We start from the raw sequence: 22,449 nt of genomic DNA on the forward strand, positions 1-22,449 counted from the left end.
AATGAAAAACACCCCCACCAAACCAGCTAGAATCATAACCTCTCTAGGAGCTGCCTTAAGGGGGGTGAGACACTCTGCTGTGTATGAGGCTGGAGTGGAGGTGGAATGGGGTAACGGAGCTGTAACACTCAACTGAGCAACATAAGAGAAGGCATAAATAAATAAAGAGCCAAGTCATGTTCTTAGACTAGGTATTAAAAACCATCATTCTTAAGGACATCAATTTTTCATTTGAAGTGTGAATGTAATGGCAAATTTGAAATCCCAACCGAGGCATGGGAAAGGGTGGACAAAACTTCATTTTCAGTTTTAAATATAACTGGGGATTTATGAATCTAGGAGGATAGTTATTGAGAGATTCCCTTCCAGCAAAGAACAATTCTCCTCTGGTACTCAAGGAGGATGGATTTTAGCTGGATGTTCCAGCCCCAGATAGAAAATGCAGTGTTTACATAAATCCTATACACACCTTCCCAAATACTTTGAATAATACCTGGATTACTTGCCACACCCAATGCAGAACAAACGGCGTGTGTAGGTGTTACATTTTATTGTTAGAGAAAATTTTTATTGTTAAGGAAAAGGTCCATGCAGATTCAGAACAGTCTAGGTAACCATTGTAGGAGTACCTACATTGTCCAGCTTTGTTCACTTTCGGCAGTTACACAAGTCCTGGATACCTAGGGTCAGCTGCACCCCTGCTATGCAGGAATGGTTGTAAGAACTTTTTGAATACCTGGCTAAGCTGTCCTTAAACAGGGAAATATCTTAGAGACTAGAAAGAAACCAGCATTCTAGAATAAATACTGGGATAGGTACAGAACACTCCCAGCCTAGAGCTTGGCTTTCATCAGGGCTCAAACAGGTTCAGACTCGGGTTTTATAAAAGTAAAATTTGTAGAAATCGGGTACCTTCTGTATAGAAATTATAAAAGTTGAATATATAATTAGGGAATATTTGGAATGATAAAACATTGTAGAAAATTACAAGTTTAACATAATGAAATTTGCCACAAAATTCAAAAACTTTAAATGAATTCCTAAACACAGCTCTGTAGTACCTTTCGCTCTCCCCTTTAAGGTGTGTACTCCGCCCACTTCATGTACCCATAGCTCTGTACAGGTCTATGAAACAGAACTACACTCGCTCCGTTTTCTAGCTTGACTGCTAACTCTTATCTACTTTTTGAGACAGGATCTAATGCAGCTTAACCTGACCTCAGACTCAATATGCAGCCTAGGATGACCTTGAACTTCTGATCCTTCTGTCTGCTCCAACCCAGGATTGCTGGGATTACGGGTGTGCAGCAGTATGCCCACTTAGTGCAGGGCTGGTTGTGGAGCTCAGGACTCTATACATGCTAGGCAAGCACTCTACAATACAGCTATATCACCTGCCCTCATTTTTTTTATTATAAGAACTAAGAAATAACATCAGCTCCAGAACCACTGGTGACATTTCAGAAAATTTCTACTAAGTAACATATGAACGATAACACCACACAGCTCAGAACTTACAGTGCGGTGGCCAATCTTAGACTCCGAGTTGACGAGACCCCTTAAGCTGTGTATTGTCTTTGTCCCTCAAGCAGGGGAATCAGATTTATGTTGTCTTTATTGATGTCAGCACAGGACATAAAACAAGCAAGAAATGACAACCTTTTCACAGTGAGTTCTAGTGACTTACTTTAAATTAATCTTAATTTTCTATGTCACTTCTGTATGAAGTCTGTCTCTTGCCTTTACTGCTCTGGATGGGATCTGGCATTTTGACTTATAATTTGCTTTGTTTTATTTTAGTGTTTAGTGCATTGAGATAAGGCCTCATCCTGGCCTTGAGTTCTTGGCAACACACCTTTTAAACGCTGGCAATATAAATATGAGCCACCATACCCAGCTTTATAACTTGTTTCTTTTGCATGTGCATGCAGACATGCATGCTGCACTCATGTGTGGGCATATACACGTGTATGCACTGTATGTTACCTTACATTTTCAGTCAGGGCCTCTCAAGGAAACCTGCACCCACCAACTGGCTAAACTGGCTGGCCACTGAGTTCCCTCCAGCACTAGGGTGGCACACAGACATGTGCCACCCCTCTTGGCTTTTACCTGGCACTGGGGTCTCAACTCAAGTCCCCATGCTTGCATAGCAGGCGCACTACTGGCTGAAGCACACCCTCAGCCTGCACTTGCTTCTTAACATGAGAATTTCTCTCGAGATCAATGTTCACTCTATCACTTTTGCTTCACGTGTGTACAGGGTTTCATTTCATTCACTCTTTCATTTCTGGAAACTGAGGAAACTATTCTACATATCAGAGGGACATTTCCGCTCTGAAAGAGGGAAGTAAATGCTCCCGAGATAATAACTGGAAAGCTCTTGTTTGCAGGTACAGCTGTCTGTACTTTTAGGGTCTTCCCACTCACTCTTCTGTACATCTTCCCACCCTGTAGTATCAGACCCAGCACAGCAACATTGTTCAGGGACAGGATCTCCCATCCGCTCTGCCAAGGCCATGGCTGAGCACACTAGAAAGGTCATTCTGAGAAAAGATGCCAAAACCACCTTTCTACGTTGCAATAAAGTAATGTAACTGAGGGGATCAAACATGTCATTCCCAAGGTGGAGGAGAACACAGGGCACAATTGCAATTGCATACTTTATTAGCAAGCACACTCCTGACACAGGGGAATTCTGCTTAGGGCTGTGCATGTCTGATGACGGGGAGAAGTTTCCAGACTTGATTCTGGTTTTGTATGTATTCACCTGGGTTTTGTTCCAACTATCCCAAACTTGCAGTGCAGAGGCCATGGCCACATTCCTACTATGGCGTGACCTCTGATTTGCGCCTTCACATTAGCATGCTGAGAAACCAGCTCAGCAAAGAGTACGAGTAACCAGGGAAGACATCTGTCCATTAGGACAGCTCATTAAGTCAAAGTAAACACAACATGAGGTGCCTTGAATCACATACGCTTAGCCTAGAAAGTATAGAAAGTATGAACTAAGTGGCTCTCCAACTCAGCTTGCCCTTAACCAGTTCCCCAGTTGGGAAGCTGAGGCAGGAACAACTTAAATTTGAGACCAGCCTGACTATTTAACTAAACACTATTCCACCAAACAAAAACAAAGAAGTCAATGAACCTCATTATATATAAGTAGAAAATATTCACTTATCAAAGGTAGAATTCTGATATAAATGGCTATCACTTCTATTATCATCCAGTGCAAGGGATAGTGCAGAGTTAGAACATGGGAGCAAGAACAGTGAGCAGTGTTAACAGTTTCAAAGCACCTGGTTCAACTCTGATTGGATCCTCTCTGAACCTTTTGAATGAATCTGACTCTGACAGTGAGCATGGGAAGGAAAGGGCAAACAAACATCTCTGAGGTGGGAGCATCTGCTTAGAGATGCCTCATAATGCTGAAGTCCTGAGGACAATGTTCTCAAGACACCAGAGCTTGGGAAACCTACAAGGATGGTGTGTGGTCAGAATGAGAATGTACCCACCACACATACATGAAACTGAGAATGTGCCACATGGGCTCAGATGTGAACACTTGGTCCCCCATTGGTGGCACTGCGTGGGTAGGTTTAGGAGGTCCAGGCTTGCTGGAGAGAAGTGTGTTACTGGGGATAGCTTTGAGATTTCTCTGCTTCTTGCTTGCGCTGTTCCTCCTGCCATGCCTGCCACCTGCTACCACAATCTCCTATCATGATGGACTCCCACCGTCTGAAACCTTATCCTTCTATGTGTTGCCTTGGTCATGGGGTTTTACCACAGCAACAGAAAGTAACTAAGACAGACGGGATCCAACATATGGCTCCAGAAACTGTCTGCCTTACACACGACCTTTTCTTGAGGAGAAAAAAATAAATAAATTCACATTAAACATACACGCTCAAATGAATCCCCAAGTAAATTATTTAAATACAGCCATTAAATATTGTGAGAAAAAAGTCAAACAAAATAATGAATACCAAAAGAAAAGTTGCTGTGTGCCAGCACAAGCCTGTAATCCTAACACTTGGGAGGCTGAGGCAGGGGCATCTTGAATTTGAGACCAACCTAGCTATCTGACTAAACTTTGTTCCCTAACCAGAAGAAATCAAAGCTCCTCGTCATATATAAATATAAAAGTTCCATTTATCAAAGTACCACTAACAAAAGTGAAATTCTGGTATAAGCCCCAAGCCATAATTACCAGACATGGCTTAACTTCAATATGCAGAGAATAGGAAGAAGTTTACAATAAAGATATTAATTAAAACTAGCCTACAATACAGAAAATTCACAATCTAAACCAACAAATGGGAAAATTAAACTGGAAAAAAACTAAGTTTCTGGCAGTCTATAAGAAGAGAGACAATTAAACAGAAAAAACTTGAATGCACAATTTTGGTAAGGCTATAGTGGCAACCGATATGGGATTCTCCTCTGTATGATATAAGTATGTCTTATTACCATTGGTTAATAAAGAAGCTGCTTTGGCCTATGACAGGGCAGAATACAGCTAGATGGGAAAACTAAACCGAATGCTGGAGAAAAGATGGTGGAGTCAGGAGATGCCATGTAGCTGCCGAAGGAACAGACACCAGAACCTTTCTGGTAATCCACAGCCTCATGGTGATACAGAGATTAATAGAAATGGGTTAATTAAAGATGTAAGAGCTAGCTAGAAATATGCCTGAGCCATTAGCCAAACTGTGTATACAGTTTTAGCCTGATTATTTGGGTCTGGGCGGCCAGAAGATATAACAGCCACTGATTATAGGCAAAAGGTTCTCTGTACTGTGTGCTATATGATAAAAATCAGCAAGACCTTACCTGGGGCAATGAAACAATAAAAATTGTTTTTCCATGATCTGAAATTTTCTATAAAACATGTCAAAACTTTCCAAAATATATAATTTTCATTGGAAAAGAACTGGTGCTGAGAGTACTCAGGAATGGAGCGCTTTCTCCAAGAGAATACTAGTGGCTACTTCTTCTAAAACATTATGTATTAAATATCTAAAAATTACATGGCAGAGGGCATTGGCATATAATTATATTCTCCTTAAGGGTAGTGACAGTCTTTCTCTTCCCAGGGCAATTCACAGTTGCTACCATATGCATAGTAAAGATAAACAAAGCAAGCTCACCAGGACCTCGTCATTCATCCTTACATCAACCATTGTCACGGTAGACAAAGCACAAAGACATTGCAGCGGAACGCCTGATATTGCTCCCCCAGGCCCCAGAGTGACAGGAACACAGCAAACTGGCTAGGGAAAGGCCTGCTGCTGTAATACATGTTCTTCTACCCTGTGCAAACATTCCCCTGCTACACTCAATCTGTAACGATACAGCACTAAAGTTTTCTGTACCCTTACTTTCCCATCTCTGAAAATCCAGAAACAAAGTGTCTAAATTAGAAAAGTTGCTAGGAAAATGACAATATCTAATTTTGGAATTTACAGATAAGCTTTCTTTGGCTCCAAATTGATCGACAGCTTTTTAGATTGTGCTGTTGGGTCCTCTAGGCCCCCAGAGGCTGTGATTTCCTGAGGATAAATCTACATCTGAGATTAGAAGGGTCACCACCATCCTCCTCCTTTGATACTCATCAATGCGAGATTAAAAAGAAAAAGGTCCTGTGTCTCAAACACTACGATGATCTTAGGACGATCTGGCAGTCTTGGAAACAGAGTGGCAGTAAGTTAAGGATCCCTTCCAGGAAGGGAGGCACACAGAAGGTCTGTGAACAACAGAACATGTTTCAAGAAAACTGTGTTGTTTCTGGGAACTAGAATTTGCCCCGTGAACACCTCTGGAACCTCTCTCCCTGGTGTGTGCCAATCCTGAGGGCAAACAGGAGAATTTGTTTCCCTTTGGTTAGATTTTAACTAGCACAATCCAGTTCTGTGGAAGACCTAACAGTACCAACGCTGGCTCCTCAAATCGGGCTTCCAGAGATACAGCTGGAGGGGCCTGTGTCACAGGGACTGTTCATACGGAAAAGGGTTTCACCAAACGTGAGCAGGATCCACAAGTACAGGTTTGTTGGAGACGATCTCTCAGAAAAGGAGAGCACGAGGAGTAACAGAAGAGTTCCATCCCGGACACCTCCCAACAGACTTGCAGGTTTTGTGTATATTTTACTAGAGCATGATGGGACAGTCATGTAAAACTTAGCATTTTGGTGTCCATGTCCCTCAAACTTTAGCACCCTTCAGTGAACTTCGCTGCAGTACAGTTATGAGGGATACTGGAAAATGCAGGCTGCCCAAGACTCTCCAAAGCCAAGAGGATATTGACCTCTGTGTGGGCATGTGGCTTATGATTGAGTTAGATGTGCAGTAGCTCACACAATTCTCATAAAAACTTTAATATTTATTTTCGATCCCCACTTCACAAGTGAGGAGTGGAGGGGCAGAGGCCAGGTAACAGCGTGCAGCTTGCAGTTAGGGGTGGTTAAGTAGAGACAGCAACCAAGCTTCGGGATTCCAGAGTCTGCTCGGATTGGCTTCACAAGAACTCAAGAGTCCAGTGTGAAAGGTATTACTGACACTGAGTGACAGTGGAGCAGAGCCATCAACAGCCCTTCTGATGGCTGATGCTGTCAACCTGATAGGATCTGTTATCATCTTGAAGACAAATCTGTGGGTACTTCTATGAGAGATTCCGGGTTGGGTTAATAGAGGCAGCAAGACTCAACCTAAATTTAGGTAGCATCATTCCATCAGTTGGGTCCCAGGCTGGACCAAGAGGAGGGAGTTAGCTGACATCAGCATTTATCTCATCTCTTTCTGCTTCCTGGCTAAGCTCCTGCCACCGTGCCTTCCCCATTGTGGTGGGCTGTAAGCCAGAGAGAGCTCCTTTCTCAAGTTGCTTTTATCAGGTTTGGTGTTTGCAAAAGACAGAAAAGTAGCGAATACAGCCTTTCTACCCCAACCACGCCAGCTGCAGGGAATCTCCTGCTTCTTTACCTCAGTTCCTGTGAGTGCGGGCAATAAATCAGGCCTATATGAAGGGGTCCAGGCTTTTAGCCTGATACTATGGGACACCAGCCCTGCTCACACTGCATCCTGGCTAGGTTTTCACAAAGCTCTTTGAAGATGGGCTAAATAGTCTTACCATTTCTGGCCCTTGGCATCCCTGGTCCTAGAAAGTCTTGGGCCTGCAGTCGCCCGGAGCCCACCTCGTCGAAACTCTGCCATCCCTGGTGCATCAGTGTTGAAATTTCCCGACTGAGTTCTTCGGATTCTGTGTGGAGAGGAATCCACAAAAGACTGTGAGGGCTAGGCAGGCCAGGCTCAGGACTCAGGCAATACCCTTCCGAGTCCCTGTCCTGAAGCCAAAGAAGATGACCTGCAACAGTGCTTCCGCCAGACTCTGAGATTCAATTCTAACCCAACTCTGGGCTTTGGGCCACTCCTTATGGGATCAAAGGCTGATGTCTTTGAGGAGGCTCCAGCTTCTGCCTCTGTTCAGAATAAATCAGTTGGACTAGCAAGTACTCAGCTTTCGGTCTTTAAAAGATTTTAAGACACAGACTGGCTCCTAAGAAAAGAAGAGCCTGGTCTCATCTGTGCCTCCCCAGAAGCCCAGGTAGTGTAATCTGCTGAGAACGGGAGCAGGATATGTGGGATATATGGATGCCCAGAATGAAAGACACGCGGCAACTAGCTGTTTAACTACTGCCTGTCACATTTCTCTGAGTCCTGCAAAACAACTCACATTCTTCTCTCTGAATGTGACTATTCTGTTTCTGCAGCTATGCTAACGTGTGGCAGAGTAGGAACTCACACAGCATCTGCCTGTCTACGCACAAAATTACAGCCATTACTATCAACTTACTTTCCCCAGAATTTCTTGATGCCTTTGGGGCTCCGTTTGCCATCTGGTGTCAAGGGAGACTGGGGGCTGGACTCAGTACCAGATGAAGTAGAGGAGAGTTCATTGGTCACGCCTGTATCTTCCCAGCCACTTTCTGTCTCTCCTAAGGTGGGCAGGATTGAAAAGTATATGAATGAGAATGAGGAGAACCTTTGGAACCCCACCCCTACACCAGAGCTATCCTTCTGTAGGAGTCCAGAACATTCTTCCCAGTGTTGCCCTTAGGACAGAGCTTCATATCAAGGCACCAGGAGCCTAAAGAGCTTGGGACACCTTCAAGGCCTCTCACTAAGAACTGATAAGGCCAAATCTAGATGATTTAACGTTTTCAATTCTAAGGTTTTAGGGCCCAAGTAATTGTAAACTATTTCCACAAGGAACTTACTATTTAATGGGAGGGATACTTTGGAATGTGGGCAGGGCATCATGTGGGCAGGGCATCAGAAATGGGAAACCAAGGAATTCTCACATTCTGTCTCACCTGGAATAGTCACAGTACCTAATACGGGAGCACTGACACTCCAGCCGCGATCTCCGGCAAGCCAGAAGCAGAGAAGCCACATGAAGAAGCAAGAGAGGCCAAAGTCCAGCCCAACAGTAACGGGGAGCAAAGAAATAAAAAGAGTATCATCGAGCAAAAGAGAAAAACTCAAACAGAAAAGAAAACAACCCCACAAAGGACAAGGCAAAGGGTGACCAAGTCTGGTCCACAGAATCAGCACGCTGAGAGAAGGCATCAGGCCAAAGGATCCTGGTGCCACTTCCTTACAACCTGAGGTGTCCACAGGCAGGGAGGGAGGATCAGCAGCCAGACAGCGGGGGTGGGGGGAAGATATTCTTTGTCATAGGCGGCCTCTGCATAGGTGCCAGAACTCATACTAAATGACTTGGAACAGTCTGAGTCTAACTGAACACAATTATTTAAGGGTTTATTTGGAGCTATGGAAGCCCAGTGCAGACGTGGGTTTCAAGAACTAAAGCATGAGGTGGCCCAGGGCATAAGGAGGTGGAGGAATTAGGGGTAGGAAGGGAGATCTCTGAACACCAAAGTATTCACTCCTAGACCACATCAAATCCTCTGCTGCTGACTGAATCTGAACTACTCTGACTTGGGAGTCTGTATACTGTCAGTCTATTGGCAACATGGGCCATATCAATGGCAGACATGGGAGAGAGAAGACCAGGATGACAAATGAAGAAAGCAGGTCATGAAGAATAAATGGAAATGTCTAAGAGCGTGAGAAAAAGCAATAGTGGGGAGGACAGGCAGGGACTCGAGGAAGAATGGACAGAGGGGAAAATGGAGGTACAATAACTCGAGAAGCAGCTTATCCACGCAGCGAATCTTTAAAAGTGGAGCCACTGTGGAACACAACTCGCCCAGGAACAACCCCAACCACTTCTATTGTGGGCTGCAGTTATAGCTACAGTTAATGTGTTAAGGACGGAGTTCCTGAGGCTACCAACCCAAGGGCTGGATACTTACTCAGCCTCAGCAGGCTGCTCCCTGAAGAGTCAGGCTGGGAGGAGGCAGTGGGAGGAGACTTGGCAGCTTCTCCATTGGGCGTGGTGCCTGAGAGCTTCCCAGGTAATGTAGGGTATTTCTGCTCCGCTGGGAAAGAGCTGTCCTATTGGAAAGAAAGATGCCAAATTAACCATCAGACTTCAGCTCAAACCAGTCAGCAAGTCTGTGTGTGCATAAACCCTTTCTTCAAGAGTCACTTTTATTTAGTTTGTCTCAAAGATCCTTCCAAGATTGCTTTTCCTAGTTCAGGAGAAAGGTAAAGATTTACCCAAACAATAAGACAGAGATGGCATCAAACCCAAATCCAGAGATAACTGTAAGTGCTCACAAAAGAGAGACCTGTGACATGTCTCCCATGACAGAGGTTTAGTGAATTCATAGTCATGTGTTCCCCCGGGCTCCTCAAAAACACAAGCCACAGTTAGCTGGTGGGAGAGGAGAGCAATGGTAGTCTGGTCTGGATGTCCCTGCTATCCCCATACTTGCTTTCCTACATCCAGGGAAGAGAGCTTTTCCTAGGTAAGACCCCTGGTCATACCAGACCTAGGCAGATCTCTCCAAGGGCTTTGCCATGAGCACAGATTATACAGACCATGACTGATGGAAGGCCATGGTGCAGCACCTATATGAGAGAGCAGGAAATGTCTGTGATGTGATAATGGTTATTTAGCCCAATGTTATATTAAGACAGGCCAAGAACCTAAATATACATTTGGGGGGCTAGAGGCTACAATCCAGCCCAGTTCCATGAGGAACTTAGAATCATCCACTTTGGTGCAACAAGCCCTGTGCTTGGATCCTGTCTAAAAATAAACCCCAAAGAAGCAGGCTGATTTAGAGAGAAAGGTTAGCATTTATTTTGTCAAGAAGTATATAAAGATCACTAACGCTACATGCCTGAGGAAAACATATAAAATGCATTGCAAATGTGAGAATACAGAGAAAATAAGATGACATCAACTACAGATCACTGGATTGGACCCAGAAGAAAAGTATTATGAGAGGTAGAACCAATTTAAAGTCAGAGTGGGATTGGATGGCTGCCAAGACCAAGGCGCCTTTTGAAGCTTCGTTCACTGAAAGCCAAGTGAGCATTGCATTTCTGAATTCAGTTTGCTTCCATGTCCTGGCAGCTGTTTGAAATTCAGTTCATTCACTGCGCAATGACAAGCGCCTCCCAGATGAGCTTAGGGAGGAGAAATACGGACAGAGGAGACAAGACTGTTAAAGAGGTCTGGTCCGTGGGTAGCCACGTCAGAACCTCCAGAGATGAAAGCATGGCATCTTCAAGCTTGTGATGACCTGCAGGGCAGAGAGGTCAGGCATGATCAGACCTGTGGACCAGCCCAGCGGCTTCCCTGGGCTAGCTCATTCGCTGGCAGCTGCCTCACTCTTCCCTGAGGCAACTATCAGAGACAACACCAACGCCCAGGCTCCTCCCTGGCCCCGTGAATCGGCTCCTCTGAAAATGCACCCACTTCAGGAGTCTGTATTTTTAACAAGCGTCTTGGATTATTCTAATATTTAGTCAGACTCAGACCATGGGAAGGGAGTAGTCAAAACAGAACTGTGGGCTGGAGAGATGGCTTTGTAATTAAAGGTACTAGCTACATAGGCCCAGTGACCCAAGTTCAATTCCTAGAACCCACATAAAGAGCCAGACATAGTGGTATACATATAATCCCAGCATTTTTTTTATGAGATGTGAGACAGAGACAGGAGAATCTCCCAGAAATTTGAAAGTCTGTCAGCCTGCAGTGGGGAGGCAGCAACAGAAACAAGAGGTCCTGCTTCAGTGAAAATCAGCTACCCTAAGTTGACCTCCAATGCACTGGTACGCACAGACACAAGAACATAGTTGTTTTGTTTTTAAGACTAGAGAATCAAAGAGCCTGACACCAAGTTCCATCTTACATAAGAAATACAAAATGGGCAAGGACTTTCAATATGGGTTTTTGGTTGTCAGCATCTAAGAGTCTCTAATATAAGGCCAGGTCAGCAGAAAGACTCTGACCATGACCACCCAGAGAGTGATGAGGAAACAGATATTCTTCTGAAGAGCTGATGTACAAACAGATATTCCCTAACCAAGGATGGCTTAGGCTCCAGACCCATAGGGAACAGAGAGCAATGGAGTCGGCTCTCTGAGTTCTGCTTTAGCCAAGAAGTAAAGCTGTTGGAGAAAGAAGGGCCATGTCAAGGCAGGACAGGAAGGAGACAGGAATACCTGACCTCAGTCCTGTTTCCTGTCTTCAAGTATAACCCCAGCACTGGAGAGCCAAAGAGCAGAGCAGAACCCACCTGCTTTAAATCAGAACAAAGGGGTGGCCTGCCAACACAGACAACTAAGTTTTGGGTCAGAATGGTTCAGGGAAAGCCCTTTCTTTTTAACCTCTCAAACCCTCTATTCAATCATTTCTAATAGGGAAATAATAATTCCTCTCTTGGACTAGTTGAAAACAGTATGCCCAGAGCCCAGCGAACAGCTTCCAGCAGACAAACAGAAGCCCAGACAACGAAGAGGCCAGGTCCAAGGGGCCAGCAATGAAGGACCCTAGATCCAGAAAAGCATACCACAGGCTGCATGTAGAATGTCACGCCTATCTGTCCCAGGGTACAATTTAAAGTTTGCTGACCCACATACAGGGGAAGACAATGTACAGCGCTGAGAAGAAGGCACACACAGGGGGCTGGAGAAACTCAATTCTAGAGTGATGGCAATGGGAGAGACGAACTCATTCCACAGGAGAACAAGTCAGGGGTGCAGGAGTCATGGGTAGCAGCTAGAATGCAAGGGTGACTGTGGCATAAGGAACACTCCGGAATAAAAAGCCTTAGTTTAAACTCAACGACCACAGTAAGGAGATGCTGTGGAAAAACTACTGTACCTGTGGAACGGTGGTGGGATGAGGTGGTGTGTATATGGAGGGAAGAGGTGGACAGGTTGAGCTAAGTGAGGTTTCACAAGATTGTAATTCTGATCAGAGGAGCGGGAGAGCTAGGTTTAGCCTGGAATATGCACTCTGTGTAAGCACTCCTGCATCATCTTCCACAGTAAGCAGCTCAGGGTCTTAAAGCATGAAGGATGAAGCAGCTGCAGCCAAAGAGATGTAAGTGGCCTTACATCTGTTATTTAGAGATAAGTGTGAATGGCTTCTCTGAAGCTGAGGCTGGAGGAGGAATGGCTGGGCCCCAGAGCTTTACCAAGGAGCCACAAAACATAGCTTTAGGACAGAAGATCAGGCAGAGACATTTGCTCACCAATCTCTATGGCTCAAGGAACGGCTGGCTAACTATAGCACTGACTACCATAAGTACTGAAGCAAAGAGAAGCCTTTTACCAAGATATGAGGCTATAGATACAGTCTTTCTTCCACAAAGAGTGAGAAGAGCAGAAATGCCCCCATGCTGCCATGGTGGTGAGAAAGCATGCAGTGAAGTCTCGTGTCTCCTCCGCAAGGCAGAGGAGACAGCAGGGCGATGCACAGCACATTCCCCTTAAAATGCTACAGATGGTGACTGGGTGGGGCTGACACTAATGATATGAGGCTTCGGTTTACCATGGGCTCAATATTGGTCTATGTCTATCAGCCTAAAACTGCCATCATCTGCCACTGCGGTATTCTAGGAGAAAAGGGTTTAATGGAGCTTTTATAACATAACTTGTCCACTGAAGGCAGCCTGTGTGCACACCTATGTTTTTAACCATGGCATCTCAGCACAGGAGAGGAGTTCTGTCAACATTCTTCTGTGTACAAGACTACACCTCCTATATACTAACTAAACCTAGAGCCCTTCATCAAAGCAGAGGTGATCATGATAAATGACATACCACAGATAATGGCAGAGAAAGTGCATTATGCATATGGAGTATACAACAATGACATTTCCTCTTTCCTCACTCCTTCTTAACTCTTATAGTTAACATATTTTAAGGCTACAAAAGCTGTACTTTGTTAAAATTCTCTAGCAAACACTACAACCGAGGATAGGTGATGAAGACATAAATGAACATACCTTGGGCTCTCCCACCAGGGACAGTTGGTTCCCATCAACACACTATGGAGTGACAAGAAGATTTGAGCATGAGGAGAAAAAGAAAACTGTGTTAGTCACACTGAGTAGTTCAGAACAACCTGCCTGTTTGCATCTGATGCACTGAGATGTAAGGACACCATCCCATCCTTCATGTTAGAGGATCACCCCTCACAGCAGGAAACAGGACACTGTCTAGTCAATGAAAGATATCCTGGACAGTTGCCAGAAGTCTGACCAATAGACCAAGAGGCACATGGCTAAGAATTGGCTGTCAACTCCAATTTCTGTGGATCTCCACCAAGTCACTCTAATGGGGATCAGGAGACAGTATGAAGTATGGCTCACCAGAGGCTCCATCAGGGCAGAACTTGTGCTTAGTCATTGCTAGGCTCAAAGCCTCCCATTGTTTCCTCCAATACTGCGCCCAGTCACATGGCCAAGTCCATTCTTACACGGAGGCTACAAAGTCCTCCTCGGAGCTTTTCAGGCTTTTTTAAAGCTACCTTTCTAATCCTCTAGATTATCTGGAAATCACTCCCATTACCTAGGCTACTCCTTCATTCAGAACCCCTGAAGATATCCCAGGCATACTGGGGAGATGAGGCCAGAATCCCATGATCTGCTCTAGCTTGACATGGCATATGGCTCTGACCTTGTTGTCCTGCTCCCATGTTCCCCAAAACCTGCTTTTGCCCACTTATGCATCCCAGCCCGGTGCTGGGCCTAAAGGAGTAACTCAGCACTTGGCACAGCTGGTTAATGGGCTGACCTTATCCCCAGAGTCACGTCTCAAGTCTTCCAGACTACAGGAGAGTTTCTTCTGAGCCCTAGATAAACACGGAAGAAAGGAATCACAGTGACCATGGGAGGAGTCACTCAGAGTCACTCATGCACAGGGCATGTCAGGTGCTTATCCAGCAGCCTGTCTTAGAGTGAAGGCCAGAGATATCACCCTTATAGTACACACCCGCATATTAGACCTTAGGGAAAGAATGGCCCAGCAGTGAGCGGTACTGGTCAGAGATGACTCCTGGGTCTCCCAGAGGAAACCCAGTGTCTGCAAAGTCAAGGGGGAGGAAAAATGCTGGTGCTGACTTGTATTTATATCCAAAAGCAATCTGGACAGGAAGCTGCAGGCACCTCCTTTGAGAGGAGTCAAGTATACTAGACAGTCACAGCTTGAAGCATTACCTAGGATCCTTCAAGCCTCCATCCTGGCTCTACCTGCCCTGAGCATTCAACTCAGAGGACCCATGTCTTCATAGGGGCTATTGTGCCAAGAACATCAAATGTATAGTTAAGGGGTAATGCTATCAGTGACCACAGTGGAATAGAGGGATGATAGCCAATGAGTCCCCTGACTGGTCTTTTTTCAATATCAGTGACTCTCAATCTATGGGAGAGAAATCCCTGAGTAGCCAGGAGAGACTGGCTTGACACTGTGCCCAGAACCCTGGGGCTATGCTCACCACACCTGCCCAGTCACCATCTTGTCCAATTATCCTACCTGGTCTCCAGTGATTTCTGTGGCAAAGGAGGTGGCCCTGGGGTGGGAGAGCTGCATCGTGGAGGTACCTGTTCCACAAACAGAAGAGCAGCAAAGGAAGGCAGTTATCATTTGGGAACCAAACGTCCCCCTGATGACTCCTCTGAGAAAAATATTTCTGCCCGTGGCTACAGCCATGGTAGGTGCATTCATATGGATGCTTTGCTCATCATGGATCAAGCAATGCAGCAGTTCTGAGAGACGTTAAGCATAGCAAGCCACCAGGGTCAAGTCACCCTTTGTCCCTAAGCTCTAGACCTTAGACATAAGTCCAGGTCCTAGCAGCAGACTCCCAGAACTTGGGGGCTGCCAATGCCTCTGTCTTTTCATAGCTTGTCTCTTACCTTTCTTCATTCAGTGGGTCACCATCACACACTACCTAAAACACCCTCTTTGGGCTTAAGTGAGTCAGAGTCAAATTCTGAGACTCTGAGAGGACATGAGTGATACAGTCACTCAGCAAGCGTCCACATCAACCCTATAGACGGAATATGCATAATCACCACCAGGGGGCAGATTAACAATCCTATAGTAGGGATGTGCATAATCCCCTCCAGGGGGCAGATTAATAATCCTATAGTAAGGATTGCATAATCCCCACCAGGGGGCATATTAATAATCCTATAGTAGGGATGTGCACAATCCACAGGGGGCAGATTAATAATCCTATAGCAGGAAATGTACAGAAACTATGTCACCTGCTGTGGCACTGACAGCAATGACATAACATGGTGTAATGGGGAGAAACATCCCTCTCAATGGGGAGATTGTAAGGTGGCATCAGAAGAGAGAACACTGAGCTTGAATACCGAGAAGTGAGAAGGGGTTCATTAGGAAGGTAAGAAAGAAAACACCATCTCAGGATGAGCCTGAGCCAATGAGAATGACAGGACACAGTCGAGTCTTCACTGATGCACTGACCACAGAACTCTGTCTTTTCCCTCAAGCCCCAGGTCTTTCTCGCTTTCTCTAGAAAAATCTCTAACATCATAGCACAGGTATTAAAAACTGGAGCTTGCTGGTCAGACAGATCTGGTTTAAGTTTTATTCTGCTACCCACCTACAGTGTGACCTAGAGACTATTACTCACCCTCTCTGAAACTCGGCCTTATTGTAGTAAAACAAGAGCCCTTACAGGGTGTTGTAAGAACTAAGCCATGCACACTGCTCATGGCAGCAACCACCAGACGAACTGAGCAAGTCCTGATTACTACTCAGGTATAACTACCAGCAACATAATGTATTTCATTGAGTCACTAATGGGGGAAGGGTTTCACTGAAAGACATTTGGTCCTTCGTTAAAGAAATGATTCAGCTGGACAGTTAAACAGTCATTTCTAGAGCTCAGGAATCTTTTGGCCCTGGTGCAGCCCCACCCCCTCAAGCCCTCTGTCTATGAACCTGTTCCCTTATCTGTGTTTAACCAAGTTCTAGAGAGTGACAGAGTAGGACCAGGTTCTAAAGCAAGAGAAGAAAATCCATGTGCAGGCTAGAGGGGCTGACAGAGGTGTGTGTGAGGCAGGACTACATTGCTGGGGACGATGCCTGTGTCTTAAGATGGACTCACTTATTAACCAAATATTCTGAAGTCTACTGGGAATAAGTCATAGCATCAGACTCTGGAGAAGACTTGGTAAATAAAACACTACCCTTGTTCTGTGCTACATGCCAGGAGGAAATATAAACAGAAAGCCAATTAAAGAAGAAAACTCTCGCCCTTCAGAGTCCCAGTGGCCACCATGCCGTCCCTAGCCAGAACTCAGGCCTGAGCCTGGGTCCTTGTTCCCCAACCTTCTTGCTGGAGCTTGAGGACAATTCCCCGGGCTTAACTATTCATCAGTTAAGATACATAGTGGACAGGTGCCTGCCAGATGCCTTCCCAGGTCAAGGCACACTCCCAAGGACACCTTGAACCAAGGAAGCGCAGTACCTCTTGTTTCAGTACTTCCTCAGGGTTTTTATTCGTAGTGTTCCGTTTTCTGATGCTCCCCTCCATTTCATCTTCATTGATTGAGAGGGTTCTCTCGGAAGGCCCTGGAAATAGTAAGGTAATGAATGGTAGCAAATCACTATTGTGAGACTTGCTCAGAAGAATCATACCACGAAGCCCTCATGGTGTGTAATCTTCATTAGCACATACAGAGGAGGATTGTTTCAGCTTAGTGGTTTGACTCCATTCTGGCTCAAAAACAGAAGTACTAAGACACATGGAAAGTGCTATGGTTTGAGTAAGGGGTGTCCCTGTCTGGTTTTCGCGGGCCAATGTTGCTGTTTTGGGAACTGGGAGACCTTTCAGTGGTGGAACCTCACTGGAGGATGTGGGCTGCTGAGCTGAGCTGTGATCCTTGGAGGTCACTGTTCAATCTTTCCACTTCCTGGCCAATCAGAATACAAGGAATCGCTACATACTCCTGCTGCCATGGCACACTGTGTTTTCAAACAGTGAGCCGAATAAATTCTTCCTCTCTTACCTTACTTCTTGTTTGGTATTTTATCAGAATAAAAAGAACAATTACTACATAAAGACACGTTAATAGTGTGATTGGAAAAATTCTCCAGGACGTCCAATCAAGGGCTGCCATGAAGGTCACTTTAGGGTCAAAGTTTATCCCTGGAACAGAGGTAAGCCACTTCTTGCTTCCAGCTTTCTTAATCCTTGGCAAAGGGCAACCAGGACTCATGAGGTATCTGGCCCAAGATCCAAAAGAATTAGAGAAAAGAGGCTGAGACAAGAGCCTGGCAGATTCCTTGGGCAGGAACCAGTCAGTTCCTAACCCAGTAGAGACAAAGTTTGTTTCCAAACAGAGTAAGTAGCTCAGCCAGAATCAGAAATCCTTAAAACAACCCTCCTGTGCGACGTAACCGCTCCTGCAGGATCCACCAGGAGAGCCAATTTCATGGCATGGGCTCATGTGAATACACGCGCTACTGTATGCTGCACTTGTGTGGGGGGTACACATGAAATACATGACTTTCTATAGCAACCTGGGAACCTGGAGACTCACAGAGTCCCCAAGCTGTCTTCTACACCTGTCAGGAACTTCAGAACCTGTGAGAAACCCACGAGGTCTCTGACAGACCCAGCCTGACTCCTGTCAGTCCCTCTGAGGTGGATCCTAAGAAGACAGATTGACAGCCTCTAATGGGGAGGGTTCCCAAGAGCTAAAACTGAATGCTGTATTTTCTTATAAAGTTCCTAGAAGTTTCATTTGGTGAAATTTCTAGAAATCACCATCTGTACCATCTAAGAATCTACACACAGATCCACTCTCCAGTACATCTCCCGTCAGCGGACAAGCGACCTGATAGCAGAATTTCTCCTGCCTCTGACACAGGAGATGAAATGTCTTTCAGGGGAAATGGGTTGGTTTCTCCTCCTCTTACCTTGAACTGCCATCACCATCTCCTTCACTCTTAGGTACTGGTTCAACAGCCCCTTTAGCTCCTCTATCCGACGGTCCTGCCATAGCAGAAGAGCAGATGAAGATTAGCACCACCAGTGGTTAACTTTATTTGGAACACAATCAAGAAAACCCCATATAAGACCTCTAAGGACCTCCAAAAGAGAAATTCAAGGTCCAGTTAGGCCTAGAGGTCTGCCTCATGGGCTGCTATAGACGTAGCCTGCAGAGGCCTCCATGGTGGCAGAAGTCTAACTCTGTCTCCTACCCTCCTAACACAGCCTGCATGAAGAACACTTCTGATTCCTGGCTCACCCTCTGGGGCTACACACATAAGACACATCCCAGTTTTCTCACCCATCCCTTAGTAATCTGAAGTACGTTACACAACAGAATATATTCCAAGAAAGAATTCATTATTTCAAGGCTATAGTCTGGGGACTCAGGTCACACAGATCCTGGGATACGTGGGTACGTCTGCTATCCACCAGTTTGCCTGACCCTGTGCAAAATTCTCAAGCATTCTGAGTCACTCTCTTCAGCTGAGAATATGGGGCCGTGATTTCCAGAGACACTAGCTAAGTGCTTTGCTAGGTGAGGATGAGGTTATGATTGTGCAGGAATCAGATATGAAGAATGTAAGGTGTCAGGAGAAACTGAGGCACGGCATGCTGCAGAGTGTCACTATGATAGTTCTACCGTGAGGAGTAAATTGCACTCACAGGGCTGTTGCTGAGTTTCGCTAAGAGTTCTGGCATTAGTGAGCACAGGGGTATTTTTTTCAGCACACAACCATGAACAGGCAGGGCTCTAAGTTGCTTTTGGGAAACTGAGTGTAGGTAAAGTTCCCAGGCTTATAAACATGTACTAAAGATGAGTCTCCTCTGAAAAGCTGTGACCGTAACATATCTTGTCAATGACAGCATGCCACTATCTAGTAGAGCAGAGACCAGCAGGGACCAAATAGAGTCAGTGGTGCCTACAAGGAAAGAGCAGGGTGGCACAGGGATGCCTTACCTTATCCTCATTAGCAACCAGCAGCGTTTCCATGCCCATTTTCAGACGGTGGATTTCTTGGTCTAAAAGAATGGACATAGAGAAAAAAAAATTTGTACAAACGCTGACAGCTATTACCATATGCTGATGGTCCTTAAACATAAAGATTGATGGGTGAATGTGGCTCCTTTTTATTTGCTGAAGGAACCTGGGATGGTGTCTGGCACAGTGGGTCTCATTAGACATCTGTTGAATACATTTATGAATAACCTAGTGCTTTGTCTTCTCATCTAGATGGCATCTAGGGGCAAAATAAAACAGCATTTACTCAAAAATGACAGAGAGGAATAAACATAAACAGCATCTCCTAAGAACATAAATACTCATATTCTATGTAGGCATATGCCAAGGCTCCTGACTAGTTTGGGGGAAAGACCATGGACTCAGAAAAACTAGAAGCAAAGGAAAATTTTATAAAAGAAAACTCAAAACAATTTATGGATGATAAATGGACATTGGGCATTATTCAAAGGCTTGGTAACTTGGTTAAATTTAAAATTGTAAAATCTGACTAAAGAAATGTTTATAAAGAAAAGTTACAGGCCTATAATCATAGCTATTCAAGGCTGAGGTAGAATATCTAAGAACTGAGCCCTTTTTAAAAAACTTATGAAGACCCCATCTAAAAAAAATAACTAGAGATAGGGTATAGTAACAGAGCAATGCATCTTCTATGCACAAGGCCCTGGGCTCAGTCCAAAACCAAAATGAAAAAAATTAAGGGGAAGATGGCTCCATTAGTAAACACAGTTGCCATTGTGTCTGATACCTTGAGCTTAAGCCTCAAGATCTACATAGTGGAGAGAACCGACTCTCACAAGTTATCATCTGATATCCACACACGTAATGTGGCATGTGTGTACCTGCTTGCTGTGCGCACACACATACACACACACACACACACAAATAAATAAACATAACAGTAAAAACAACAAAACAAAAATAAATGTTTAGCTCTACTAATAAATACACAAAAACAAATATTATGGTTCAGGGAGAGGAATGCCCTTCGTCACAAATGGGTAAGAGCTTTGTGTGGGTCCATGGTAGAAAGATAAGATAAAGGCTTTCTCCAAGTTTAAACTCAATGGGACATGCCTGACTTTTTCTAAATAGGTCTGAAGAGTGACCAATGTCTGAAAGAGGAAGAGACAATTTGCAAGATTCTTGGAGGTTTTGGAATTGGCATGGACCTGGATATTCTAATCAAAACAAATAAACAAACTTTGCTTAACCCTAAAATGAGATAAGCAGCAGGAAGAGACATTGTATAGGAACAGTACAAGAGACAAGGGATCCCAAGTACAGATATCCTGTCTCTTCTGTGACTGTTACTAAGAAGCAGCATCAGGAGATGTGTGGACTTTGTGTGAAGAGCTATTGGTGCTCATGGCAGAGCGAGTGGAGTCTTAGGCTTCTGGTACCAGCATCGGTTCTGCCACTCAGTTTGCAGAGGTGGGAAGGGCATGGGAAGGGGAGGGTAATTTCAGATAAATACTGTTAAAGTTGGATGAACTGGTCAGAACCCAACTTGACTCAGCATAAATGACGGTCTAAGCTTGGGAAGGTTCCTATTACAAGGCTGCAGAATGTCCTCACTCCAGCTGGAGAGCCAAGCCAGGCAATGGTGAGGCAGAGATAAGGCTAGACAGTAGCAGCAACCCATAGGACTGACATTGCTCAGCACCCAGGTGGGGAGTAGAGAAGCTGGGGTGTATGTGCTCTTTCTGTATCCATGAAGAATTGTCACAAACATACTATGTATGTTAAGAATAATATTTGAGGGTTTCTTCTGTTTTTAATCAACAAGACTTGAACTGCCCAGGGAACATCTAGTATCATTTTATGCATTCAATGACTCAGTTTCAGAGTGGACCAAACATTGTGCTACAATCTGAAGTGTTTTAAAACAAAGATTAAAAAAAAAATTCCTTGCCCCAACACCTCCCAAAATATAGCACTGCTAATTTATAGTGTAGGCTATGTTAGGAACAAGAGGCTGCTGAGTGTAAGAATAAGAAGAGCAGTGTTACCCACTTGAGGCTGGGTGGCCAGTCGGAGCTTCCTGGGAAATGACATTTAATTAGGGCTCTAAGGATGACAAGGAATTGACTTTTTTCTGTAACCTTGCGGCCTTGTACAAATGTCAGGCAGGATGAACTGCTAAGCCTCCTCTTTGGTGCTAACATCGAAGCAAGTCCTTTCAATCCAATAAAATCAGGTGGTTTTAGGGAAAAAAAGCTCCAGAGGGGGCTGTGTGGGCTGCATGGAGCTTCAGTTAGCATTGTAAGAAAAGCCTTCAAAGATGAGTGTTCTAGATAAAGGAGGGAGGGGTATGACAATGATACCACACCAGAGCTCAGATTCACAGGCAAGCTCCCATGTACACATAAGCGCACACACACACACACACACACACACACACACACACACACACACAGTTATCCACAGATACATGTCCACTTCTAAGAGTGGGCCTAAGATAACATGCTCTGTCACAGTCAATTTAGTTACCTCGTTCTGCATGGTCACTGTGGAGAGCTGCACTCCGGGAGAGTTGGCTGTGAAGACGCTCAATTTCTGCATCTTTTAGGGCCACCTGTTCTTGCAGCTGGGCTACCTCAGCCTGAGGGAGCAAGAGAGAATCCCTTCCAGGTCAGAGAGATTTCTAGCTCATAACAAAGCACCTCATATCACAGCATAGAGTGCACTGGGCCCCGAGAGGCAGGAGCGAAGGGCATAGGGCAGGAGTGACAGTGTACACGCCCACCCCACCAGGTGGAACCCTGAAGAACAATCTCACTCACCTACCTAGCATCACCTTGTTCTATCTCCACACTTCCTAATCTGACCAAGCTCTTTCTCTTCCCTGCTCTGTAAAACCCGGGGAAAACTGAGACCTGGGAGCTGGGATTACATACAGTAGGAAGGCTGTCTCTGTTGGACCATTGATTTTGCATGTGGTCTTTCCTCTCCCAAGAAACACATACTCATAT

At 45.0% G+C, this 22,449-nt stretch overlaps 1 protein-coding gene across 5 annotated transcripts in view; it reads right to left on the reverse strand.

The window, feature by feature from the left end:
• The window catches only part of Ppfibp2 (PPFIA binding protein 2), a 151,095-nt gene that overhangs the window by 9,445 nt on the left and 119,201 nt on the right, over window positions 1-22,449 (reverse strand). For 4 of the 5 annotated variants that reach the window (XM_041666885.1, XM_041666883.1, XM_041666886.1 and 1 more), the window contains 11 exons: window positions 21,968-22,079; window positions 19,415-19,476; window positions 18,381-18,456; window positions 16,927-17,030; window positions 14,958-15,025; window positions 14,220-14,277; window positions 13,430-13,471; window positions 9,374-9,515; window positions 8,387-8,419; window positions 7,849-7,990; window positions 7,126-7,254 (listed from right to left, as the gene is read on the reverse strand). In XM_041666885.1, coding sequence (XP_041522819.1) covers window positions 7,126-7,254; window positions 7,849-7,990; window positions 8,387-8,419; window positions 9,374-9,515; window positions 13,430-13,471; window positions 14,220-14,277; window positions 14,958-15,025; window positions 16,927-17,030; window positions 18,381-18,456; window positions 19,415-19,476; window positions 21,968-22,079 — 968 coding nt within the window. The remainder of the gene's footprint in view (window positions 1-7,125; window positions 7,255-7,848; window positions 7,991-8,386; window positions 8,420-9,373; window positions 9,516-13,429; window positions 13,472-14,219; window positions 14,278-14,957; window positions 15,026-16,926; window positions 17,031-18,380; window positions 18,457-19,414; window positions 19,477-21,967; window positions 22,080-22,449) is intronic. The other variant, XM_041666884.1, reaches the window with a different exon arrangement.

Source organism: Microtus oregoni, unplaced genomic scaffold (assembly GCF_018167655.1).
Source record: "Microtus oregoni isolate MIOR12 unplaced genomic scaffold, Mior012 000016F_ref0000370, whole genome shotgun sequence".
Lineage (NCBI taxonomy): Eukaryota > Metazoa > Chordata > Mammalia > Rodentia > Cricetidae > Microtus > Microtus oregoni.